General features: G+C 42.4%; 1 protein-coding gene across 2 annotated transcripts in view; it reads right to left on the reverse strand.

Annotated features, from left to right (window-relative positions):
- Window positions 1–23733, reverse strand: part of AADAT (aminoadipate aminotransferase) — a 32064-nt gene extending 8331 nt beyond the window's left edge. The window contains exons 1-10 of one of the 2 annotated variants that reach the window (XM_056114365.1): window positions 23423–23733; window positions 22988–23156; window positions 21349–21481; window positions 18566–18640; window positions 12649–12858; window positions 9331–9396; window positions 7427–7509; window positions 6253–6349; window positions 2884–2945; window positions 881–945 (exon numbers count right to left, since the gene is read on the reverse strand). In XM_056114365.1, coding sequence (XP_055970340.1) covers window positions 881–945; window positions 2884–2945; window positions 6253–6349; window positions 7427–7509; window positions 9331–9396; window positions 12649–12858; window positions 18566–18640; window positions 21349–21481; window positions 22988–23156; window positions 23423–23567 — 1105 coding nt within the window. In that variant the 5' untranslated portion in view covers window positions 23568–23733. The remainder of the gene's footprint in view (window positions 1–880; window positions 946–2883; window positions 2946–6252; window positions 6350–7426; window positions 7510–9330; window positions 9397–12648; window positions 12859–18565; window positions 18641–21348; window positions 21482–22987; window positions 23157–23422) is intronic. The other variant, XM_056114366.1, reaches the window with a different exon arrangement.
- Between the last annotated feature and the right edge of the window lie 4013 nt (window positions 23734–27746).

Consider the following 27746-nt stretch of genomic DNA (forward strand, 5'->3'; position numbering starts at 1 on the left):
TCAGATGTGTGCAAGGCAAGTGCCCTACCTATTGGACTATCTCTCCAACCACTAACTGTCTTTAAGCCATACTGCAATCAAATAAGCAATAGATAATAATGACAAATAATGAGGATAGTGATTAGAAAGTAAATACTTTGCAATATGAGAAACACCTTAGATTTTTACAATTTTGTCATTAGTCTAGTTAGAAAAGAAATGTATTATATTTTTGACATTTCCTCTTTTATCTGGGACAAAATTCTGAGATAAGTCTAAAACCGTTTGTATTTAGTTGGTCTTTTGCATTAAATTATCACTGATAGATTTTTGGTTAATGATCTCTTTCAAAAGTCACATTTTTTGGGAGGGGGCTGTTGGATTACACCTGGTGGTACATGCCTAGGAGTTACTCCTGGCTCTGCACTCAAGAATTACTTCTGGCAGAGTTGGGGGATCATATGGAATACCTAGGATTGAGCCTGGGATGGCTGCCAAATGCCCTACCTATTGTACTATCGCACTTGCCCCCAAAATCAAAACTTTTTGATGCTGAGAGATAGAATTAGGTAGATTTTGAACTTCTTATATCTTGACAGGAAAGAGGTAGAGTGATAGTACAGTGGGTAGGGCTCTTGCCTTGCATGTGGCTGATCTGGGTTTGATCCCTCGCCATCCCATATGGTCCCCTGAGCCCATCAGGAATAATTCCTGAGTGCAAAGCCAGGAGTAATGTCTGAGCATCTCTGGGTGTGCCCCAAACCCCACAAACTTCTAATACATTGACAGGGTAATATTTTCATGTCAAGAATAGCCCTGGACTCTTGTTTGTTTCTTGCAGGATTAACACTCCTGTATAGTGCTCACAACCTACTTATAGTTGCTATTATTTCTCACATACCACTTAGCCACTTGTCTGCGGCTGCCAATAGTGCGTCCTTCTGGGTCCTGTAGAAGTCAGTAACCCTGGGAGAAGAAAACAATGAAATGGATGTGTTTAGTACATGACTTGAAGAAATTCAAAAACTCTGAAATCATCTATAAGAAAATGTATTCTAGCTTGACTGAAATATAAATAAGGCAGGGCAAAAACATGCTTATTTGACCTGTCTGATGGTAAACTTTAAAATACTGCAGCGGGGGCTGGAGCAATAGCACAGCGGGTAGGGCATTTGCCTTGCACATGGCTGACCTGGGTTCGATTCCCAGCATCCCATATGGTCTCCCAAGCACAGCCAGGTGTAATTCCTGAGAGCAGAGCCAGGAGTAACCCCTGTGCATCGCGGAGTGTGATCCAAAAAGAAAACAAACAAACAAACCAAACAAACAAAAAAACCCCAAAACCAAAAAACAAACAAACAAACAAAAAACCCAAAACCTAATAAATTACTGCAGCACTTCACCCCCCCCCTTTTTTTCGTTTTGGGGCCATAAGCATCAGTGCCTCAGAGCTTACTTCTGGATCTACTGTCAGGGTTCACTCCCGGTGGTTCTCGGAAGACTACCTGGGATACCGAGCATTGAACCTGGAGTTGCAGCATGCAAGGCAAGTCCTACCCACTGTACTATCACTTTGGCCCCTGCAGCAGAATTATTTGAGGTGTAAATTAATAGAGCAAAGCCCATTCCTTTATCAAATATGGAACCCCAAATACAATTCCACCACAAGTAGCGAAATCAATTTTTGTATTTATTCAGTTTCCCAGACTTACTCATTTGGCCGACCACCCCTTTTTCAGAAATAAAATTATCCAGCACCTTTCAGGAAATTGGCCTTCTTTGAGGAAGCAAACAAAAAGTGTTCTCCCAATCACACTGCAGGATACTACGGTAACCTCTGGATTTTTCTAGGACCGGGAATTTCCCACTTTGATGAAGAGTGGTCCAGATAATGATTTCCAGTTGCAGGGCAGGAGAACACTTGAGATCAAAGAAAATACTATTGACATGAATAATCTGGCTTGGGAATATAGGTATTACATTTCCCCCTTGTTTGTAAGTGACCTAGGATGTAGCACTGTTTGCATTATTAATTAATCGTGTGCACCAACAGAGGATTATTAGGTAAACTATATTCTCACTCATCTGTGTTTGATCCAGTTCCTCTCCCTCAGAGTTACTAATTATTAAATAAAATGTAGGTGTTTGATAAGCAACCCTCTAAATCAAGAAGTGAGTCCCAATCTGATAGACATTTCAGATTACCTTAAGTAGGCTACTATCAAAATGGACCTTGGATGCTCCTGAGAAGACTTTTTAGACTTTCTATTAAAACAAATGCACTTTTTGCTTCTAAAAAACTGTTCCTATTGTCTATCTTAGGGTACTTGGGAAGGAAGAATAAGAAATCAACACCCTATATTATACTTGGCTCCTATAATGTTCACAAACATTTATTCATTTAAATTTTTTTTTTTGCTTTTTGGGTCACAAACAGCGATGCACAGGGGTTACTCCTGGTTCATGTACTCAGAAATTACTTCTGGTGGTGCTCGGGGGACCATATGGAATGCTGGGAATCGAACCCAGGATGGCTGTGTGCAAGGCAAACGCCCTACCCGCTGTGCTATCTCTCTAACCCCTTTAATTTTTTTAATTTTATAAAGTAGTTCACAATATTTCATTACATTTGATATTCAGACACCAATCCCACCACCATTACAACTTCCCACCATCATAATTCAGATGTTCCCATTCTGAACCCCAATCCCAGCCCCAAAGCAGAACCCAAATAAATATATTTTATATTGTTTGTTATGAAAAACCGCTGAAAATGATACAAAAAAGTATCCTTAGAGGAAAGAGAGTGGAGGTTGTTGTATTTCACCTAGGGGCCATTAAACCCTTCAATAAGAGATCATTAACATGTTGTTTAAGGTTCAGCCTTAACAAATGCTTCAGTACCTGTCTATGTGAGCCAGGAAGCCCTCTTGACCCCACTGGTGGAGAAGCTCTGATACAAGAATCTGAAATAGATAAAACAATAGCAAATGTTACAGTTCATCCTTCAAAAAAAATTTTTTTTTGCCAAAACATTCTCAATCACATGTAAATAATCATGCATAATGATTTGTAACAAATGTAATTATTAACAATAACAAGCATTTATTCAGTACTCCGCTGTCTCCCTGAAATAATGGTACAACAGTAACATATTTTAGCCTATTTGGTTTTCATAATCCTATTTATCATTGTCAGGTAGTTTAAGTTTTGGGGATTTTTTCAATTGGTTTTGAGCCTCACCAGGTGATGCTCAGGGGTTACTTCTGGCTTTTCACTCAGGAATTACTCCTGGCAGTGCTTGAAGACCTTAAGGGGTGCTGATCGAACCCAGGTTGGCCGAATGCAAAGCAAACAGCCTCCCCACTGTACTATTGTTCTGGCTTCTTTTGCATTTTACTGACAAGGAAGCCAAAGCAGAAGAGCTATTTTGTTGTTTTGTTTGTTGGGCCATACACAGCAGTGCTTACATTCTGCTCTGCATTCAGGGCTCACTCCTGTTGGGGCGCATATGGGCTGTCGGGAATTGAACCCAAGTCTGCCTTGTGCAAGGTAAGTGCCCTACCCACAGTACTAGCACTCTGGGCCCAGAAAAGTGAACTTTCCTAAGGACACGTAGTTTGTCACAGAAATTTGATTTGAGTTAGGCTGGTCAGCTCCAGATCCATGTCTTTAATTAAGTATACAGTTACATAATATTTCAGTGGGAAATTTTAAAAAAATCAAAAATAGAAGTTCTCAATGTTATAAATGAATGGTTTGGTTGACAACAGATAGAAAAATTCCCCTTATGATAAAACATAAGGATACCTTTATTTATGGAATGCAGAATTTCAAACAAGTGTCCTAATTTGGGAGGGCACACCTGGTGGTCCTCAGGGGCTACTCCTGGGTCTGTGCTCAGAAGTGATTCTGTGTTGAGTTTGGGGGACCCTGTGTCGCCTGGAATTGAATTCAGGCTTCCTGCACCTCCGAGATGCAAAGCATGACCTCAGTCTGTTGAGCTGTCTCTCCAGACCACAGATGTCCTGATTTCATGCAGAGTTTTTATAAATTTATTAACGCATGTATGGTTCTTAGATAGCAATACCAGATTCAACATCTGAGATTTGGGTCTCAAGATTTCATTAGGGATGAATTCAGTAATTCTTCAAAGCTCGGGGGAAGCTTATATATCTTCCAAAATGAATGTTTATTTACTTCAATAAAAATACATTCCAGGGGCAGGAGCAATAGTACCACAGGTAGGGCTCTTGCCTTGCACACTACCAACTAGGGTTTGATTCTAGGCACCCCATATGGTCCTCTTGGTCTTCCAGTAGTAGTCCCTGAGCAAAGAACCTGGAGTAAGTCCTGAGTAACCTCTGGTGTGGATCAATCCCACCCTCTTCCCCTCTGCCCCCACCAATAGTACATTCCAACCGGTGTATTTAGGAGAATTTAGCACATTAAATGCAGCAAATGGCAGTTTGGAATCTTTGTTCTCTCGTCAGAGTTCAAGAAAACACCGCTTCAGTTAGATGACTGTTGCAAGCCCAGTTCTATTTTGTTCTGTTCAACAAAGTTTTTACAGATTTCCCGGGCTAGGTACTTGGGACAAAATCTAAATAAAGTATATTGACTCTCAAGGAGTTTGGTGTGAACAAAATAACACCAGGTTAATAAATTCTCATGTGCCTTTTATTTCTGAGTTACACCCCCGTGGCTAGAGTGATAACACAGCCGGAAGGCGTTTGCCTTGCAAGCCACCAGCCCGGCTGAGCTGGGTTCAATTCTTCTGCCCCTCTCGGAGAGCCCGGCAAGCTACTGAGAGTATCTCGCCCATACGGCAAAGCCTGGCAAGCTACCCATGATGTATTCAATATGCCAAACATAGTAACAAAAAGTCTCACAATGGCGATGTTACTGGGTCGCTGCTGCTGGAGCAAGTCAATGAACAATGAGAGGACAGTGCTTCAGTGCTTTTATTTCTAATGATTGCTTTTAGGGGCTTCCCAAGCAGTATTCATGAAGCTCCAGGGCCCCCCTCGGGGTGATTTTCTTAGTTCCCTGAGAGGGGCCTCGAAGTGTATAGGGTTACCTGTGATATCCTGATCCTGGCAATGCTCAGGGACCACGTGGTACTAGAGATTGAAGTGGGACTGGCTGACTGTGAGGCTCTTGCATTTCTTTGGCTCCTCATGAGCCTTTTAGAGTAAACAGCGACTGTGTCTGTCTAAGTTAGCTTGTACTGGACATCTCCATTGGTTATTTCTCTCTCCATTGGCTGCCTTCACTCAGTCTTTTTAAAAAATTTTAATTTTTATAGAGTTGTTCATGGCTGGAGTGATAGCACAGCGGTAGGGCATTTGCTGGGTTTGATTCTTCAGCCCCTCTCGGAGAGCCTGGTAAGCTACCAAGAGTATCTCGCCCACATGGCAAAGCCTGGCAAGCTACCTGTGACGTATTCAATATGCCAAACACAGTAACAACAAGTCTCATAATGGAGACGTTATTGGGCCTGCTCAAGCAAATTGATGAACAACGGGAGAACCTGCTACAGTGCTACATAGAGTTGTTCACAATAATTTATTACATTCAATATTCCAACACCAGTCCCACCACCATTACACCTCGTCACCACCATTATTTCAAATTTTCCCACTAACACCCACACCTGCCCTGAAGGCAGATACGAAGTAATTTGTTTGGATTCTAAATAATATATTTTGCTTGTTATGAATCACGGTCCTCCCGTTGTTCATCGATTTGCTCGAGCGGGCCCAGTAATGTCTCCATCATGAGACTTGTTACTGTGTTTGGCATATCGAATGTGTCACGGGTAGCTTGCCAGGCTTTGCCATGAGGGTGAGATACTCTCGGTAGTTTGCCGGGCTCTCCGAGGGGCGGAGGAATCGAACTCCGGTCGGCCATGTTGGCCGCTTGTAAGGCAAACGCCCTACCGCTGTGCTATTGCTCCAGCCCTTGTTATGAATGATCCTCTAAAAATGATCCAAAAAAGTTTCCTTAGACGAAAGTGTGTAAAGATTATTTTATCTTACCCTGGAGACATTAAGTTTTTATTTAAGAGATTACTAACATGTTGTTACAGGTTGAGCTTTGTGTGTAATATATACATATGTATATACATTATATATAATATATATATTTTTTAATCAAGATTGGTTGCCTTCTACTTTAACCCTTCACTCAGTCTTTTTTTGACAACATCTACTTTCTATTCTGATCTGATAAAGCAGATGAATGTCCTCCGACTTCCTCAATTGTCCTTACCTGTGAAAAAGTGCTGCTGTGTACTGTTGACACTTGAGTGTGTAAAATAATTCTTTCTATTAAGGGTTTTGGGCCAGTTAGAAACCCTACTCTCAACCTACATGAAAAAAAAAAAAGAGGCATTATCCAATCCTGCATTAACAATTGACTATAGTTCACCTTACTGATTTCATTAAGAGGGTGGTTTACAGAAGACAGTGAACCTAAACAATGAAAACACGCTTAAAAAAGGAACTGTACTTAATTTGAAAAGCAAATTAAAATTTAGATGATGGGCCAGAGCCATTGTGCAGTGGACAGGGTGTTAGCCTTACATCTGGCCGACTCAGGTTCGATCCTGGCACCCCATATGGTCCCCTGAGTATCATCAGGATTAATTCCTGAGTGCAGAGCCAGGAGTAACCCCTGAACATAGCTGGGTATGACACAAAAAAGACACACAAAAATTTTTAGACAGTTAAAATACATCAGTCTGAACACATCTTGCTAACTGTTCTTCATGTGCGAAACCAGAAAGCTAACCAGCCTCTCTATGAGCTCAAGCTACCTTGGAGTACTTGAAGGCAGACGAGACGTAGTAATCATGTTAATAATTAAACCCTTGTCTGAAGCGATGCAAGATAAACAAACTAAATGACTATAATGCCAGACCACAAATCAACAACACTGAAATCATGAGACCCAAACTTAATAACCAAACTTAAAACAGAGTCTCTCTAGAGGGCAGGCTGGAGATGAAAATGTGGGTAGGAGAGGAAAACTGGGGACCCTGGTGCCGGGCTCAGGGCTGGAACGTTGTATGTCTATTTTTTTTCTTTTTGGGTGATACACAGGAGTCACTCCTGGCTCATGCACGCAGGAATTACTCCTGGCAGTGCTCGTGGGACCACATGGGATGCTGGAAATCGAACCTGGGTGGGCCGTGTGCAAGGCAAATGCCCTATCCGCTGTACTATCACTTCAGGTTCAGGTTCGATCATTGGAACATAGTATGTCTAAAACCCAACTATGAATAACTTTGTAAATCACGTGCTTTAATAAAATAACATTTAAAAGAATGACTATAACAGTTTGGAATAATAGATATTGAGGATTTGTCCCTCCTGTCCCCTTCTCCCCTCCTCCCCGCCCCCCCACCCAGGGCCATTTAGCCTTAAATTAGAACAGAACTTACCCAGAGGAGAGGACTTTTGAAAGTGAGTCAGCCCTGATGACTCGGCCATCAGTGTCCATTGAAAGAAATGTTGGCACCCACGGCTGAAACAAACAAAACAAAACTATTGGTTTGAGAAGTCGCTGTTAGCCACTGTGATTTGTGTAGGGAATGGAGAGAAAGTGGATTTGGATAATAGTGGCACAAGCACCTGTTGCCTTTAAAATTAAACCAGAAACAGAAAGATGCTCTTTCATGTGTATTTGCCTCTTTTCTGTCCACACACACACACACACACACACACACACACACACACACACAGAGGTTTTCTGTTTTACTCAAGATAGCATGATTAAGGAATCATGGGGGGATATATCAAATTGAATTGACAGAAATCTCAGACAAGCTCTTCTTGCCTCAAGGGATGAAATCCAAGATTGACAGATTTAGGAGGAAGGAATCAAGGAATACTAGATTAGACAAAATCAGAATGAAGAGCATCAGGATAATTTGGAGTAGAGGCTCCCAAGCTTATTTGGCTACCACCCCTTTTATAGAAAACAATCACTCCATTGTGCAAGCCCTCCTTTGCTCCATCTAAAACCTATATGTACATGATCTAAGTACATGATCAAACAATGGCCCTCAACTGTGCTCCAGGCTACCACCACCCCCTTAGCTCCCTGAATAAGTTCAGCGCTTCCTGAGGGTTGGCACTGCCCACCTTGAGAAACACTGGTTTAGGGAGACAACACAGGTCCTTTAACAATAACTGTCACTGCCACTGTCCTCTTGTTCATCAATTTGCTTGAGCGGGCCCAGTAACACTGTGAGACTTATAATAATTAAAAAAAACATTATGAGAATTGTTACTGTGTTTAGCACATCGAATACGTCATGGGTAGCTTGCCAGGCTTTGCCATGGGGCGAGATACTCTTGGTAGCTTGCTGGGCTCTCTGAGAGGGGCGGAGGAATTGAACTCTGGCCGGCCATGTAGGCTGCGTGCAAGGCAAATGCCCTACTGCTGTGCTATCGCTCCAGTCCAAACAGTTACAGCCCCTTTCTCCTTCATCTTGAATACAACTTCCAGATTCTTTCCCCAAACATGCTTCCAGTAAGCCATGACTAAGAGGCCGAAGCTGACACTCAGGAGGAAACCTATTTCACCCTCATATGATAATGACAGAGTAATGAAAGAGGATTTGAGGTTTCAACAAGATTCACCCTGTTTGCTCACAGGCATGGTTCGGACAAACAGCTACGGTTCTAGAGGCAAGTTATGGAGAGACCAGAAATGCCACAAGTGGATAGTACCTATGGAACTAAAGACTTCACCATGATAAAGACTTGATAAAACTGCAAGACTAGCCTGAAATAATAACTAATTAATACTCATTTGTTTAAATTTTTCTAATTTTAATTTTCAGGCCACACCTGGTTCTGCTCTCAGAAATAATTCCTAAGCTTGGGGAACCATATGGAATGGCAGAAATCAAACTTAGGTCAGGACATGCAAGATAAGTGCCCTACCCACTACACTATAGCTCTAGGCCCTCATTTGTTTAATTTTGAATGCATTAAATTGGACAAACTGGCAGGCTACCGAATGTAACCTGCTCACATGGCAGAGTCTGGCAAACTCCCCGTGGTGTACCCAATGTGCCAAATACCAGTAACAATGATGGGTCTCATTCTCCTAACCCTGAAAGAGCCTTGAATATGGCACTTTTTAAAAAAATAACCTCAGGGCTAGGACGAAGGAGACGTTACTGGGGCCTGCTCGAGGAATCAACGAATAACAGGATGGTTGTGATCGTGATCGTGAATGCAAAGGTGGACCAGCAGTTAGGCCAAAATCAGCTGCGGTGCAATCATTTAACAATAATTCATCTTCCACAATGAGGTAGTTCACATAGTCACTTACCTTATTAAACTGGAGAAAATAGTAGGGGTCATCTTCGATGATGAGAAAGTCATATTTTTGTGCAAGCTGAAAAAGGTCAAAATAGATTATTTGTACCTTAAGAGCTATCCAGAATATTGGGACTCCTCATTCTTTGTACTCATTCATATGACCACTTGGTTCTTTCTTTTTTTTTCTTTTTGGGTCATACCCGGTGATGCACAGGGGTTACTCCTGGCTCTGCACTCAGGAGTTACTCCTGGAAGTGCTCAGGGGACCATATGGGATGCTGGGAATTGAATCCAGGCTGGCCATGTGCAAGGCAAACGCCCTACCTGCTGTGCTATCTTTCCAACCCTGACCACTTGGTTCTTTAAGAAGCCAGTGAGTATGGGTTGTCTTTGACATTGAGGATAAAGAGACCATAGGCACTAAAGTCTCTGGTTCTTGTGGAAACAGCAGGAAAAAGATATGACATAAGCCAGTCATGAACAGAAGAAACATGAAATGGGGTGCGATGTCTAGGCTAAGCAGAATATGAGACAGTGACAGGGTAGAATAGCTGTTTGGGTTGGACTCACTGGACGTTGGACTCAATGAGGACTCATTTTGACCAGGTAACATGAGAATTCAGATTGACAGTAAGAAGGCTCTTGTACAAATACCAGGGGAGAAATATTCTCTATTGAGGGACAATTAATGAAAAAAAATATGTCAGAGAGACAGAAAAATGGGCCAGTGTGGCTGCAGCAGAACTGATAATAAGGCCTGAGGATAGACTACCAGGTCCCACAGCTCTACAAGGCAGATATAAATAGGAGAACTTTTTCTTCTAGTTTTTTTTTTTTTTTTTTTTTTTTTTTTTTTTGGTTTTTGGGCCACAACCACTCATGTGTTGTTACTCCTGACTTTGCACTCAGAATCACTCCTAAAGGGCTTGGAGGACCATAGGTAGGGGACGCTGGGGATAGGTCGGCCTGGGTTCGGCAAGCGCCTTACTCGCTGTACTATTCAATAAGAGGATTTCTTAACTAGCTTTAAATTTACGTGTCAGTCAACAAAAGCTCAGACTCACAATGGTCTGGAGATGGGATGGTTAGTTATTCAGAGTGAAATGCATCAGGGACCCAGAGGAAAATGCAGGTAAGAGAGAAAGGTGGCGACTGAGAAGACAGATAATGAGGATGGTAGATTTGGGTAAATTTGGTGGTGGATTCCACAGGATGAATGAGCTAGAGGGAGAGACTGGGGAAGAAGAGGTGAAAATGAAGAATAGAAGATAACTGGAAAGTGTGAGTGGTGTTTTTGGAGTGCGACTGGACACAATAAAGAATTCTGTTTGGCCCTGTGGAGTCTGAATGTGTGTTCCGCATTTATGTGGGATGTTGGACACAGAAGTCTGGAGTTGATGGGAAGGCAGTTTCCAACAAAGAATGGAGTTTACAGCCCTGAGGAGGCTGATTAGGGAGTGGGTGTAAGTTCAGCTCAGAGCCCAGGAGTGTGTGAACTAAGAATAAAACATATTTTTGGACTGGAGCGATAGTACAGTGGGTAGGGTGTTTGTCTTGCACATGGCCAACCCAGGTCTGATCCCCAGCATCTTATATGTTCCCCTGAGCACTGCCAAGAGTAATTTCTGAGTGCAGAGCCTGGGGTAACCTCTGTGCATCACCAGGTGTGACCCAAAAAGCAAAACAAAACAAAAAACTATATTTTGAAAAAGAATTACATATGTAGTTATTTAAAACGAATTGCCTAAATTCTTATGTTCCCACACCTGATTAAATTCTATGTTTTTTTAAACATGGGCTTATTACTTATTGGTACTTATTTAAAAACGGCTGTTTGTAGGAGCTGGCTGGGTTGTTCAATAGTGGAATATACACTTTGCATTTATAAGACATTGGCCTCTATTCCTGCTACTCTGTCCTACCCCAGTAAAAAAGGCCATTTATAGTGAAAAGCTAGGCATCTCTATCAGGGCCATGAAAGATATTTTACAAAATAAGGGCGCATTCCTCTCATATTTTTCAAATAGTTCTGTATAGCTCAGTATGTGTTCGCTGCTTTAAAAAATGTTTCTATTTAAAAACACAAGCACAGGTACCTAAAAGAGATTTTGCAAAAGATAAAGAAGCATGCTTCCCCTCCCCCCAGTTTTTGGGTCACACCCAGTAGTGTGACCCAGCATTCACTCACTCACTGACTCTGCACTCACGGATCACATCTGATAAGGCTCCAAGGCTGGGGGCAGGGAGGGCACATGAAGTGCCCGGGAGTGAACCCTGGTCAGTGAACCATATGCCAGGCAAGTGTCCAACCTTTGCCCCATGCTTCTTGTTTATTTTTTTAAAATAAGTTTTACTGGATCACCGTGAGATACAATAACAAACTTGCCTGATTACGTTTCAGTCACACAATGCTGGAGCACCCATCCCTCCACCAGTGCACATTTTCCACCACCATTGTTCCCAATATCCCTCCCGACACCCCCACCACACCCCACCCCCTGCCTTTGTAGCAGGTACAATCCTTCTTACTCTCTAATTTTGGCCCCATGCTTCTTGTTTTTAAAGAATTCCTTTGCAATCTTACATGATGAGGAGGAGAAAAAGAGGAAAAAAATTTGAAACTGCAGATACAGTAATTAAAGTCAAATGGTTCTAATATTTTATAGCCTTGTTAAGAGATTACCAATGCAAGAATGTGATTTATTTTCAGTTTTTTTTGCTGCCAGATGTTGAAACCAGGGTCTCATACATGCAAAGTATGTACTCTACCACTGAATTATATTTCTGGCCAAGAGTCATAATTATTTATTCATTTAATCTTTTGGTTTTGGGGGCATACCTGGTGATGCTCAGGGGTTACTTCTGGCTCTCTGCTCAGGGATCACTCCTGGTAGCTCAAGGGACAAACTTGGGGTGGTCATGTGCAAGGCTGTACCTACTGTGCTACTGCTCTTCCCAAATCATATATATATGATAAATATATATTTTATAAAAAAATCAATTACAGGTAAAACCTGATAATTAGCAAAGGATTAGTAATTACTTGTTACGACCCTTTGCATAGGGTCCTAACATGAATTTTTTTCACTGAAAAATAATCTTCCTCGAAAGCAAGAGGCTAGGGTCTGGAGTGATAGTACAGTGGGAAAGGTGGCTGATGCGGGTTCGATTCCTGGCATTCCATATGGTCCCCTGAGCACTCCCAGGAATAATTCCTGAGTGCAGAGCCAGGAGTAACTCCTGAGCATAAGTAAGGAAACTTTCAGAGAACTCTTTTGACAAGACAAAAAAGAGACAAGAGGATAATGCCACATTGCATAATCTTTACCTCATAGATTTCCTTTTTGCGGTTAACTGTGAAAGAGTCTCCAGTAGGGTTGTTGCCATTTGGGACTGTATACAGAAATTTGGGGGTGTTTTTGTTGGGATTCCTGGCATCTTCCGGCTTCCATTTGGAAAGTACTTCTTTGAGGGACTCTGGAATAATCCCCTGTTTGTCACTGGCGACATTAATAAAGTTGCAACCTAGCGGTTGTAGCTATTGAGCACATGGAAGAAAGCAAGTCCAAGATTCAAACATGAGTTCAAAATATAAGCACCATTGGTTCTTCAACCTTGGAGAATGTTAGCATTTACACCCTTCAACATGGAAAACTGCACTCAGCTCTCTTTTCTGTAGGGCTGAGGATGTATGTTGTAATTCTGGTGCTGTCCTGCATGCTATGTGGCTCCTACATGTCAGGATTGGTGCTATATGTTGCTCTGGCCCCTGCAGTTTGAGGGATTGAAGTTCCAAGTAGAAACTTACCAAGGAGTGTTTAAGTATTTCGATAATTTACCAAATACTAAGGCTGAACTAGAAAGTAGCTGCCTTGTTTACAGACATATTTTTTACATATATATATGTTTATATATTTATATATTTGGATATATATGTATATACATATTTAGAGTGGAATCTTATTCTTGGATGAACAAAATGGTAAGACATTATTCAAGAAAAATCAAGAGTGGGGTGAGGTTCTCAGAAAAAAAATTTCACACTTTTCTTTTGCAGTTAAATATAAAATGATGCACCCAGGAAGGAATAATCCAGACCCTAGCTCTAAAACATTTGAAAGATTTAGATTTTAAAAGTCTAGTCACTATAAGCAAAATAAGTCACCATCAGACCATAAAATAGACATACATTGCTTTTCAGCATATTTCTTCATAGCCTGGCATGTGGTTCCGTTTGGGTAATAGACACCGTGTGTGTGTGTGTGTGTGTGTGTGTGTGTGTGCATGTGTGTGTGTGCATATCTTAATAGACAAAATTTTATATTTATAGACAGAATATCTGTAAGTCTTAAGTATCTATGAAAATAATAAAAATTAGAATCTTATTCTTTTTTTGGTTTTTGGGCAACATCTGATGATGCTCAGGGGTTACTTCAGGCTCTGCACTCAGGAATTACTCCTGGAGGTGCTTGGGGGACCATGTGAGATGCTGGGGATCAAACGCAGCTTGACCATGTGCAAGGCAAATACCCTATTCACCATATAATCGCTTTGGCCCCTAGAATCTAATTCTTAAAAAAAAGTTACTTTACTTAAGTTTTAAAAATTGTTGTAAAATACACATATCAAAAACTCACTTTTTAAAAAGGTATGATTCAGTGACAATTATATTCACAATGTGTACATATATAATCACTATCAAATTTATCAAGTCATTATTAAATTTTTAAGATACTTAATGATCTCAAATAATCTCTGTATTTATTAAGGGATACTTCCCATTCTGTTCTGCTGTAACCTCAAATCTGTTTCTATAAATTTGTCTCTAAGAATCCTATTCTAATATAGATAAGATCCTACAGCTTTTCTCCTTTTGTATCTGATTTCTTTCATTTGGCCTCATGATGTTTTTTGGCAGGGCAGGCACACCCAGAAGTGCACAAGACTTACTCCTGGCTCTATGCTCAGAGATAATGCCTGGTGAAACTGGGGGCATGAGGAGAGTGTGTGTGTGTGACCATATGTGGTACTAAAAATAGAACCCAGATAGGCTGCATGTCAAGCAAGCACCTACCCACTGTAGTATCTTTCTAGTCTCTGGCCTAGTGTTTATACAGTTTATCCATTCTGTAGCATTTATCTGAACTTTGATCATTTTTATGGCCAAATAATATTCCATTGTGTGCATAGACCACATTTTGTTTGTTTATCTGTTCATTTGCTAATGAATACTTGATTTGCTGCTACCTTTTGGCTCTGGTGAATAATGCTGCAATAAACACCTGTCCTACTATTTAAGGCTAGGTTTTCAATTCTTTTTAAATATATGCTAGGATTGGAATTGATGATTCATATGCAAATTCTGTTTAATATTTGGAGGAACTGACAAAATATTCTTTATTATTTTACATTTTGTTATTATTATTTTTTTAGCCATTTCCAGTGGTGCTTAGGGCTTAATCCTGGCTCAGTGCTGAGGGATCACTCCTGGCAGTCTTGAAGGATCATATGGGGTGCTGGAGATTAAAGTTGGGGTAGCCACATGCAAGTAAAATGGCCTACCCACCATTGCTTCAGCCCCTGAATTTATGCCTGTAGTGTACAGGGTTTCAAGTTCTCACTTTTCACCAATAATTGTGTTTTTATTAATTAGAAAATAATAATCATGGTGCCAGAGCAATAGTACAGCAGGTAGGGGCCTTGCCTTGCATGTGTCTATCCCAGGTTAGATCCCCAGATCTCCATATGGTCCCCTAAGCTTGCCAGGAGTGATCTCTGAACTCAGAGCCAAAAGTAAGCCCTAAGCACCACTGGGGCTGGCTCAAATCCTCAACCCCCCACCCCCACCAAAGAATACTCATCCTATTATGTAAATAGTTGTATGTCCCTATGACTTTGCTTTCTCTTTGGCCATACCTGGCAATGCCCAGGAGTTATCCCTGGCTTTGCACTCAAAAATTACTCCTGTAGGTAATCAGGGGACCCTATGGGATGCTGGGATTGAACCCAGGTCGGCTGCATGCAAGGTAAATTCCCCAGCCACTGTACTATTGCTCTCTCCCCTTCAGCATCTTTTTATGGCCTTTGGGCAATTTGTATATCTTTTTTGGATAAATGTACATTCAAATCTTTCTTTTTTAACTAAAAATATTTGGATGACAGGAAAAGTTTCCTAAGCAGTGCTCATGGGGTTGTGGGGTCATTCTCTGTGATCCTTGGGTAACTATGTGAGGGCCTAAGGATGTAACCTGTCATTTCACCATCTTTAAAACGTACTTTGATGCTCACAGTTTCAAAGTTTTGATGAAATCTTGTTTACCTATTATAGCCATGGCTGTGTTTTGATGTCATATCTAAAAATTTGGTGTCAGCTTCAAGATCATGAGGATATGCCTTTCTGTTTTATTCTAAGAGTTTATAATCTTTGGTTTTGTTTTTGACTTATCTTGACCTAAAGTTTTATATGGTGCAAATGGCTCAATTCTTTCTTTTGCATGTGGAAATCTAGTTGTCCCAGAACCATTTGCTGTGAAGTAGTTTAGATGTCCTTTTTGCAACCAGTTAGCCACAGAAAAATATGTTACCTTTTGGACCCCCAATTCTCTTCCATTGGTCCATGTCCTTTCTTATATAACTACCACACCGTTTTGATTACCATAACTTTGTGGTTCATTTTGAAGCTGGGAAGTGAGCCCTCTTTGTTGTTGTTTTACCAGGTTGTTCTGGCTATTGGGATTTCTGCCAATTTCATGTTTTTGAAGACTGGATTTTCTATTTCTGAAAAGCTGCAGGATTTTTGTAGAGATTTCTTTGGTGGTATTGATATCTTAATACTGTCACTGTCACTGTCCTCCCGTTGTTCATCAATTTGTTCGAGCGGGCCCAGTAATGTCTCCATTGTGAGACTTTGTTGTTACTGTGTTTGGCATATCAAATACATCACGGGTAGCTTGCCAGGCCTTACCGTGTGGGCGAGATACTCTCGGTAGCTTGCCGGGCTCTCCAAGAGAGGCAGAGGAATTGAACTCGGGTCGACCATGTTGCCTGCGTGCAAGGCGAATGCCTTACCTGCCGTGCTATAGCTCCAGCTAATCTTAATACAATTAACTAAAAAAAAAAGGGGGAGGGTTGGAGTGATAGCACAGCGGGTCGGGTGTTTGCCTTGCATGCAGCCAACATGACCGACACAGGATCGATTACCAGCACCCCATATCATCCTCTGAGCACCGCCAGGAGCAATTCCTGAGTGCATGAGCCAGGAGTAACCCCTGAGTATCGCCGGGTATGACCCAAAAAGCAAAAAAAAAAAATACTATTAACTAATAATAATAAACTAAACTAAATAATGAACATGGCCGACCCGAGTTCGATTCCTCCGCCCCTCTCGGAGAGCCCGGCATGCTACCGAGAGTATCTCGCCCTGACAAGCTCCCCGTGACGTATTCAATATGCCAAACACAGTAACAACAAAGTCTCCAATGGAGACATTACTGGGCCCGCTCGAGCAAATCGATGATCAACGGGAGGGCCTTTACTTTACTTTACTTTTAAATAATGAATATGTGAAATAGCTGATGTCTCCACACTTATTTGGGTCTTCTTGAATTTCTTTCAATAATTTTATTTTGTTTTGTCTTTGGGTTTTGGGATATCCCTGGCGGTACTCAGGGCCTATTCCTGGGTCTACTCTCAGGGATCACTCCTATTGGGGCTCAGGGGACCATATGAGCTGATAGGGATCAAACCTGGGTTGGCCATGTGCGAGGTAAGTGCCCTGCCTGCTGTACTATCCCTATGGCCTGTTGGTGTGTATGTTTTGGACCACACACAGTGGTGTTCAGTTTACTCCTGGCTTTGTGCCCAGAGATCACTCCTGACAAAGCTTGGGGGTCCTGCATGGAGTGCTGAGATTGAAACTGGGGTGACTGTATGCAAGGCAAGCACCCTACCTGCTGTACTATCTCTCTAGCCTTTCTGCACCCTGGTTTATAATTTTTAATTTGCAAGGCTTTCACTGTTTTTGTTATATTTATTCTCAGATGTATTATCCTTTGGATGAATTAGAAATTGAATTGTTTCTTAATTTCTTTATAAAAGTGTTCACAGGAAAAAGCAATCCCTAAAAAATTATGCTGATTGCAGGCTTTGGGGGTTGGGACGGAATAATTTGAAATATGGTGGTGGGAAGGTGTAATGGTGGTGGGATTGGGGTTGGAATATTGAATGTAATCAATTATTGTGAACAACTTTATAAAAATAAAATAAAATTTAAAATATCACTCCAGTATTGTACCTATTTAAGAATATTAACAGAATACTCCTTTTTTCTAAAACTAGTTAATGCTTAAAAAATATCCATAAAGGCCAATTCAATAGTGTATGAGGTCATTTCATTCAATTTTCCTATTCTAAACTACACTTATTTTTTCAATATTTGTTAGGTAAAAATCAATGATAATGTTGAATACTCGAAGTGAGAGGCAATGCTTTACTTTTTTAAGGACACAGGTAGAGCTGATGGCTAGAAAATTGTTACACTGAATTGAAAGTTTTCCATGTGATTTCCTTACTCTGGTCCTGGTTTTATCAACATAAGGATGTGTTCAAATAAAATCCTTATAACTCAGATATGATTGAGGCAATGTTTAAGTTCCTATTGTGTCACCATTTCTTTTGGGGAAATATCCAGAGTTCCTATAACCATTCTCAACATGCTGTGGTTTCCAGTTCTCTGTTCATACTAATCTCTCTTCGCTAGCCTTGTTCCAGTGTGGACCTTGTATTTGCCCCCAAACAAACTCCCAGTGATGTGTTCTGAGCTGCACAGCAGAGACAGATGATGAAATTTGTTATTCTGGATATTATAGCCCCATTAATTTAATGCTGGAATGCAAAGTCCTAATTATAACATTAGTTTACAGCTAAGTTAAATTGGTACTTAATATGTAGACAGATGATAATAAAAGATGGTAATGAAAAAATAAAAAATTTGTAAATTAAGTCACATTTCAAGTGGATATTAAAAAAACTGGACATGATTAAAAGTATGTGTTAGCAATTATCATTCTGTAAAGAGAAATACATAAAGCAGAAGATTCGCTTACTATGTTTCACATCTATAATTAAAGCTTCTCCTAGTCACAGATGAAAGGTACTATGTTATTTTCAGGGACAGATTCTAGAGGTGCAATGATTGCTTCTTCTTTGTTATAAGAGAGGTGCTTTTGGTGAAAATGTGTACTCACAGCTTGAAGTGTTCCTGAATAAATTGGTTCATTGTAGAGGATGTTATCTCCAGGGTTAACCATCATTTCAAACATCTAATGAAAGAAGCATAGATTAGTTTAGCCAGTACGAGCATGCTTTGTTGGACTGTACTTCCCTCTGTTCATTGCACTTTGCAAACACTATAAATTTTTGGAAATTGAAGGCTACCCCGCTCCCAAAAAATCCATTAGCGGCAGCTCCCGGCAGCACTTGCTCACTTTGCATTTCTGTGTCATATGTTGTTATTCTCACAGTCTTTCAAACGTTTTCATGATGCTCTTGTCTTTTGAAGTAATCTGCTGTGATCAGTGATCTTTGATGTAACTAATGTCATTGTTTTGGGGTACCTGGACTATGCCCATAGAAAGTGGGGAAATTAGTGTTCAGTGTTGTCTCACTTTTCCACATGCTGTCATCTCCACATTGCCTTCCTATTCCCAGACCTATTTTCTGAGACAATGATACGGAAATTAGACCAATAAGTAGCCCTGCAGTGGCCTTAGAAGACTCAGGAGAAAGAAAGAGGTATGTCTCATTTGATATCAAAAACTAGGAATGATTAAACAGTGACGAAGGCATTTAAAAAACAGGGATCACATCCAGATCTCCAGAGCTACTCCTGACTTAGCGCTCAGAGGTCACTGCTCTGACCATGGGGTGCTGGAGATCCCTCAATGTGTGCCAAAATCCTGTGTACCATCCTTTTCAATTCTCTCTCCAGGGTAAGAAAGGCAGTTTGGAAGCTGAAATAAACCAAAATCTGGGCCACACAATCCCCTAAGATATAAATGCAGAGAAAGAGTCCTTGAAGGAAATTAAAAATCGTTCTCCATAGAATGTCTGACTGATAAGAACGTGAGACTATGGGGCAGGAGGGAGATAGCATAGCAGGTATGGTATATGCCTTGTATGAGGCTAACCCTGGTTTGATCCCAGCATCCCATATGGTCCTCCAAGCACCTCCAGGAGTGATCCCTGAGTGCAGAGCCAGGAGTAATCCCTGAATATCACAAATCAACCCCCCACTCACACCCTCAAAGAAAAAGAAAGTGAGAAAGCTGTGGGCCAATACAGGAAAGTGTGAGTGGTCTGGCTAGAAGCACTACTTACACCAGAGCCTTATCCAGGGCAAGACCCAACCTCTCTTCAATTCTCTGTAGGTGGAGAGGTGAGAAAACTGCAGAAGGAAAGTTTGAAGCCAGCAGGGAGTGATCCGTGAGGTCCAAGTAGAGAAATCAACACCATAGCATGAAAGTACAAGGTAAATCAGTAAGTGATGGAGAAGCTGCAGCAAATTCTCTGGAAGCCCATTTATCTAAGATCTCTGATGAAAGTGGCTACACAAAGCAACAGATTTTCACCAAAGACCAAACTAGTCTTCGATTGGAAATATTTCACTGAGAATTTTCCTAGCTAGAGAGAAGTTAATGCTTGGATTCAAAGCTTCAGAGGACAGACTGACTTTTTTTTTTCTTTTTGGGTCACACCCAGCAGGAGTTACTCGTGGCAGTACTTGGGGGACCGAATGGGATGCTGGGAATCGAACCCAGCTCAGCCGTGTGCAAGGCAAATGCCCTACCCACTGTACTATAGCTCCAGCCAGACTGACTTTCTTTTGAGGGCCTACTGTAACTTGTTACTTCAAGCTGAAATGAACTGTCTTTTCCATTCTGAAATCCCTAGGGCCCTTAGGTGTCCTCTGCCTGTATATATAACAGCAAAGTTGGGTGCCAGCATATCACTTTATAATGTAAAAAATTACATTACATAAAAAATTACATAAAAAATTGCTGATTATTTTAAGCCCATTATTGAGAACTACTGCTCAGAAGAAGATTCCTTTCAAAATGCTTCTTCTCATGGACATGTGAAGAGTGATGGAAGGGATAAGGAGAGTAATATTATTTCTTTTTTTTTGAGGGGAGCACATCTGGCTGTGTTCAGAGAATATTCCTGGCTCTGCACTCAGGGATCATTCCTGGCGGAATTAGGAGATCATATAGGGTGCTGGGGAATCAGGCTCAGCTTGGCTGCATGCAGGGCAAGCAGTACTATCTCTCCAGCCCCAGTAAGTAATATTATTTCTTGATTGCTGCCCAATAATAGGATCCATTCTGCTCCCCATCAGGAATCATTTCAATGTTAAAGTCGTTATTTGAGACAAAACACTTTGTGAGGCAACAGCTGCCCAAAGGAGGGATCTTGGCTGGATCTGGGCAGAGTCAATTGAGAGCCTTCAGCAAAGGATTCACCATGAGTGATGCCATGAAGAATACATGTAATCCTAAGAGGTCAAAATATCAGCAGGGGTTCGGAAGAAGCTGATTCCAGTGATCACGATGACTGGGAGATCGGGCCTGAAATTACAGATGAAGTGGAAATAACAAGAAAATTAAGGGGGAAACTTGAAGAGGTGACTGAAATCTCATCTTACCTTCATGGCTTTTGGGAGAGGCAGATATTGATCAAATATAGCAGAGATAGAGATATAAACAGTGATCACATGATTCATTTCAGAAAAATCAAACTGGCGAATGGCCTTTTAGTCTCCTTTTGTAGTTTGGAAAAGACAGAAGAGAGAAGACCAATAACTCATGAAACAAGATCCTCTTGTGGTTAAGTAAGGTATCAGGTCATTGTATTCACAAATTCCATTCCCCCCCTACCTGCAAGTGTGAGGCAAGTGCTGTCACTGAGCCACATTTCTGGCTTAAAACATCTTTGATTCTTAGTGTGGGGATGCCTTTCCTTTCAGTCTTACCTTGCAAAGGCCATCTTGGCTGCCATTTGTGATACAAATGTCCATTTGTCCTTCATTGGCTGGATAATTGACAGTGGGAGGATTATGCAATTTTATTTGTAATGCTTTGATCCAGGATAATAGCTCTGGGATGCTAAAGCATAAAATATATTTCAATTTATGATAGTTAAAATCATAGTAGTAGACAGGAACTAAATAGTAGCTTTTCACCAAGAACTTTATCAACAAATGATTTTTACCAATATAAATATAAATATGCTTACTTAAAAGACAAGGCAACAGTTCTCATGGTTAAGAAAACTTACATAAACTCAATCCGCTAGTGATTTTTTTTGGGGAGTGGGGGGAGGTTTGGGCCATACTTGGCTCCACACTCAGGAATTACTCTTGGCAGTGTTTAGGGGACCATATGTGAAGCCAGGAACTGAACTTGGGTTGACCATGGCAACGGTTCTACCCACTGTACTATCACTCCTTCAACTGGCTAGTGATTAAACAATCTGAGATTTAATATGCATCTTTTATATTCCAATCCCTATAGGCCTTCTTTAACACTGTGTATTCAATTCCCTGTTCTCCTTTGGAAATGTTCCATAGACTATCAATTTTTTTTTTAAAAAAAGTTCTTTGTGTCATGAAAAGAAAAGCATATGCATATATTTCATATAAACTATCTATTACATGGATTATGCCACTATATACACTTTTCAATTGTGGTGCAACAAAGGCTTTACTAAAGCAGAATGTATAGACAACAGAAATGTCTATACAAATTCTTCTTCATCAAAAGAAAACCATCAAGAGAAAAATCTTTAGGTATGTGTTCCAGTTTGACTTTAAGAACTATATCTGGGGGGGGGGGGCTGGATATATTTCTTATATGCACTGGCTGACCCAGTTTCATTCCTAGTCTGCCAAGTTGGCCCTGAGTGATACCTGAGTGTAGAGCCAGTAATAAGCCCTGAGCACCACTGTGGTCTGACCCTCAAACAAAACAAAACAAAACAACAACAACAACAAAAAAAAAAGGAAAAAGAAATATCTTTGGGAGACTGGAGAGATAGGACAGCGGGTAAGGCCTTGCACATGGCCAACCTAGGTTGGATCCTCAGCACCCCAGATGGCCTCCAGAGCCCCACCGGGAGTGATCCTTGAGTTCAGAGCCAGAAGCCCTGAGCCCCCAAACTAGTAAAAATATAAAATGGTACCAGGACTTAACATTGCTGCTTCCATCATCATCTTTTTCCTAACTTGTTGCTTCTCTTTCTCCTAGTGCTCTGTCTCTGTTTCTGTCTCTCCCCCTAGACGCCCTTTAGAAGTCTTCTTTGGTCATTTTAAGTTGAGAAATTGGCACTAAAGCACAAAGGAGAGTTAAATATTCAACATTCTTACTGTTCTTACTGTAAAAACTTCCCCAAAGCTCCCTAATTCTTTTCTTTTGGCTTGTTTTGGGCCACACCAGGTTGTGCTCAGGGCTTCCTCCCGGCTCTGAGCCCAGGGATCCTGCCTGGCTCTGCAGGATCCGGGGGACCCCCTCAGAAGTAAAGACATAGTGACTTTATCAGTGGGTCTCAGAACACGGCCCCATCCCCTCCACCCCTCAGTCCCTCAAAGGAGACAACGCAGCACGGCTACCCACCCGGCGCTCTGGGAATACTGGAGGGCTCGGTGCATGCTCCCCTCTTGGAAGTGGATGGGCTTGCCGTTCTCCACGGTGATGACGGCCGATTTAAAAGGGAAAGTGTTGGGGTTCGGCGACCCGGTAGCCAAGGAGATGAGAGACGGGGGCGATCTGTTCATCAACTCGGCTGCAACGGACAAGAAACACCGCGATGGAGAAGCCAGAAGCTAGACAGACAGGCTTTTCCGGGCAGGCTCGCCTTGTGCTCTCCCGGGACCAGGTCCGAAAGCCACGTGCCGGGCAACTTCCCGGGCGCCGCTGCCCGGCCCGGCGGGGACTTCTGGCTCCTGCAGTCCAGCTAGAAAGGAATCGCGGGTACAAACCGCGGCCCGACCAGCCGGGCCAGCCCAGCCCGCTCCTGCCCGGCCCTGCCCCAGGCTCCTTGTGTCTTACCGGCCTCGCGGGCACCTGGCACGGGGGGCGCCGGGGCGACCCCGGCGCGGGCGAGGACACGCGGGAGGTCTGACTCACTGAGGATGCGGATGGCCGAAGGCCTCCGGGCCGCGCTGGTGGCCGTGAGGAAGCGCGCGTAGTTCATGTCGGATCCCCCAGTCGCACCTTCCAGCCGCTGCGTCCGGGTCGCTGCGTTAAGTACTCGGCGGGTCGCGGGCTCGGGTCTCGGGGAGGGCGCGGGAGCGGGAGCGGGAGCTGGAGCGGGAGCGGGTCCGGAGCTGCCTGCGGCGAGCCCCCAGCCGCGCGCTGGCCCTCCCCGCGCCGCGCCCGCTCCCGCCCCGCGCCGCCGGCCTATCGCCGCCCGCCGCGCACGCCCGGCCGCCCGCCCGGGTCAGCGACTCGGCACCCCAGGTGCTGGACGCGGGCCGACCGCCACACGCGGGCTGGCCGGGACTCGGAGACAATCGCTCTCGGCGCGGCTGGGAGTCGCCGCGGCCCAGCGTCCGGGTGGGTCCCGGTGGGTTTCGGCGGGCCCCTGCGAGGGCTAGAAGCTGGGAGTGTGCTTGGATGTCGCCTGGCGGCTGCTCTGCTACACTGCAACGGCCCGTGTGCACGGTCGGCCTTGCTCCTCCTGCCTTGCAAACTCCCACCTCGTCTTTGCTCCGTTGCAGCGGCCTAGATGCACATATTTTGCCACTCTTGCCTGCCTTGCAAAACCCCGGGGCCAGATGCACTTACTCTGCCTTTCGTCTGCCTTGCAGGCCCCACTGCGTCTCTGCTCCATTGCAGCGGCCCAGATGCAGCCTGTCTCTGCGTTCAACTCGGCCCTTTCCTCAAAGTCCACGTCCGATTTATCTTAACAGGCTTCCCCGCAAACCCCCAGCCCTTGATTCCAAGGAGTTCCACAGCCACTTTGAGGGCCGAACAGGTTAGCGTGAGAAGGGAGCATATCCAGTTTGGGAAGAATCACTCCGAGGGCTGCCTATGTTTTAGGCTCCCCTCCTCTTGAATTTTCACCATTCCTGTGTAACTTAGGTAGGGAGTGTGTATCCAGAGATTTCTCTCTTTTGAGTCTGACCCCTTGGCCTCTTCCCTTACGTAATACCCGACTCCCAGTTTTCTCTCTGATTTCTCCTGCCTGAGTCAGTCATCAAGAACGCAAAGCGCTGTGCATACTCCAAAGAGAGCGAGGGGCAGTCATTCTTTTCTTCTCTAATGGGTATGAAAGTGTGTTTTGTTTTAACACATCCTAAAGGGCTTTCATTGATTCCATAAACATCTGAGGACTTGTTGGATGAGTACTGACACGCTGCCAATGGGCTGTTTTCTAGAGAGAGATAGTAGACGGGTTAAGGACATCCCTCTGCTTTCATCTGGGTCCAGAGAATAAAGGCGTAGTGAAATCTGTACTAGCACACTGCAGTGAAAGTGGTTGTACTCCCCGTACACGCTAGGGGAAAAGGCAGCTCAGAAAGAGAAGGGAGCACCAAATAAAGGGTGTTGGGAGGTGCCCTTCAGGATGGGAAATGCTGATGAGAGTAGACTATAGACGAACAAGATTGCCACTCAATGTCTCTTTTGCAAACCACAGCACTCAAAAGGAGAGAGATAACAAAAGGGAGTGCCCTGCCACAGAGGTAGGGTGGGATGGGAGGTGGGGGGTGGGAGGGATACTGGGACTGGTGGTGGTGGAGAATGGGCACTGGTGAAGGGATGGGTATTCGATCATTGTATAATTGAAACCCAAGCACAAAAATTTGTAAGTCTACAAGTGTACCTCATGGTGTTTCACTAGTAAAAATTTAAGAAAAAAAAAAAGAAAAAAAAGAAAAAAATTCTCATTCATTCTTCTACTAAATAAAAAATAGTATAGGACTGTGATTAAGAGCACAATCTCTAGAATTAAGCAATTTATGTTATATTAATGAATACAGTCAAACAACCAAGCTGCATAGCAATTAAAAAAAAAAAAGAAAGTGGCTGTCCTGGATGAGTGACTTATCTCTCCTGGGATCAGGTTTCTACCCGGAGCTGTTGGCAGGACTGAATGAACCCAGAGGCCCATTCATTGTAAGAGCATTAGGAGTTATGTGCAGTGGCGATTTCTTATGCAAATCTTTTTAAAAAATTTTTATTCGTGAAACACCATGAGGTACAGTTGTAGACTTACAAATTTTTGTGCTTGGGTTTCAGTTATACAATGATCGAGTATCCATCCCCCCACCAGTGCCCATTCTCCACCACCACTAATCCCAGTGTCCCTCTCACCCCCCATCCTCCTATCATCCCACCCTGCCTCTGTGGCAGGGCACTCCCTTTTGTTCTCTCTCTCCTTTTGGGTGTTGTGGTTTACAAAAGAGGAATTGAGTGGCAATCATGTTCAGTCTATAGTCTACCTTCAGCATGCATCTCCCATCCTGGACAGATCTTCCCAATGGGAAGATCTTGTGCAAATCTTAAGGACTCAACTCTCAGATGTGTTTAGAAAACTATTTGGCAATTTTAAGGGTAATTGTACCTTCAATCAACTCATAAGTACAATTAAAGGTCTTTCTGGGATTATTATTATTTTTGTTTTGCTTTTTGAAAATTTCTAGAAATTGGATTCAAAAGCTCTAAATACATTTAAATAAATTATAGGCCTAAATGAGTAACAAAAGGTGACTAGAGATTAAATGTGACTAGAGACTAAATGTTACAAAGAAACATCTACTCTTTGGTAGTAGGAATCTGTTTGGGGAAAGAAATTTGAAGCTCTGGCTCAAGAAAACCTCTGGAAATTAGTTTCCACTGTCATATTTACAACCACACCTGAAATTTGTGTAAAGTTTATTAAATGTGAGTATTTAAAAAGATACAGAACTATTCCTATCATCTCCTTTTTAGTCAGTGGAATTCAAGAAATTTCTTTCTTTCTTTCTTTCTTTCTTCCTTTCTTTCTTTCTTTCTTTCTTTCTCTCTTAAGTTTTTGGATCACACCTGACATCGCTCAGGGGCTACACCTAGCTCTGCACTTAGAAATCACTCCTAGTGGTGCTCTAGGGACCATATGGGATGCCTGGAATCAAACCCAGGTTGGCCCTGTGCAAGGCAAGTGCCCAACCTGCTATAATAGCTCTGTGGACCCTGCCAAAGGGGCCACATTTAAGGAACCCAGTTAAAATTCAAGGAACCTAAACTAGAACGATTTAGGCTCCTCAAGTCATTATGTCACATGCAGCTTCTAAAAATTAAAACCCTGTGTTGAACTTCTCATTTACCAAGCTCTGGTGTGAGATGACTAAGGTCCTGATTGTTTTCATAAGTTGGGTCATGATCTGGGTCAGGTAGAGAACTGGCCCTTGAGTGGAGGAGAGAGCTTTTCTTCCCGAAGATCATGTTTGAAAATGCAAGGCAGAAAATGACGTCCGTTTAGGGAGAGGACTAGCCGAGGACTCTGCTGGGGAGACCTTACCTGATAGTCAGCAGCTGGAGACTGAAGATCTAAAAGGATCCAATTTTGAATTTATTTACTATTTCTTATTTTATTGTTTTTTTTGTTTTATAATTTTTTGATTTTTAAAAAAAAATATTTATTTATTATTGGGGGGTTGATAAGTAGTAGTACTGAAAGAGTAAGATTAACAGGTTCACATAGTCCCAAGTCTGAAGTAGAGGTAGGATAAACTGCTAAGGAAAATAGAGAGAAGGTAATTGTTATTTACCTGGGTCAGAGGTTCTTATTTAGGTTAGAAATCAAAGTGTTTGTTTTTCTCTCTTCTTTCTCTTCCTATCTTGCTCATAGTCCAAAATCAGAGGCCACAAAGAGACAAACTGACATTCTTTACTCATGTCACTTAAAATTTAGAAGATCACTCATGAAAAAGCTTGTTTTGGGGCTGGAGAGATAGCACAGCGGGTAGGGCATTTGCCTTGCATGCCGCCGACCTGGGTTCGATTCCCAGCATCCTATATGGTCCCCTGAGCACTGCCAGGGGTAACTCCTGAGTGCAGAGCCAGGAATAACCCCTGTGCATCGCCAGGTGTGATCCAAAAAGCAAAAAAAAAAAAAAAGAAAGAAAAAGCTGTTTTTCACATGACAGATTTATAGAGGCTTTTCCATAACTTAAGAGGAAGTCAAGTTTTGAAACTCTAAACATTCAAAGAGATTTTTGCCAAAAGTCTTATTTGCGAACCTAGGGCCAAACTTTGTGTCTGGATGAGGTGGTTTGGCATAGTGGATGCATGTGTTTATTAAAAGGGGGGTGGAAAAACATATTATGTGACAAGTTTCCCATAAATTTAACAACTGTGATATTAGCCTGCTGGCCTGCCCTAACAATGA

This window comes from Sorex fumeus, unplaced genomic scaffold (assembly GCF_029834395.1).
Source record: "Sorex fumeus unplaced genomic scaffold, SorFum_2.1 ptg000024l, whole genome shotgun sequence".
NCBI lineage: Eukaryota > Metazoa > Chordata > Mammalia > Eulipotyphla > Soricidae > Sorex > Sorex fumeus.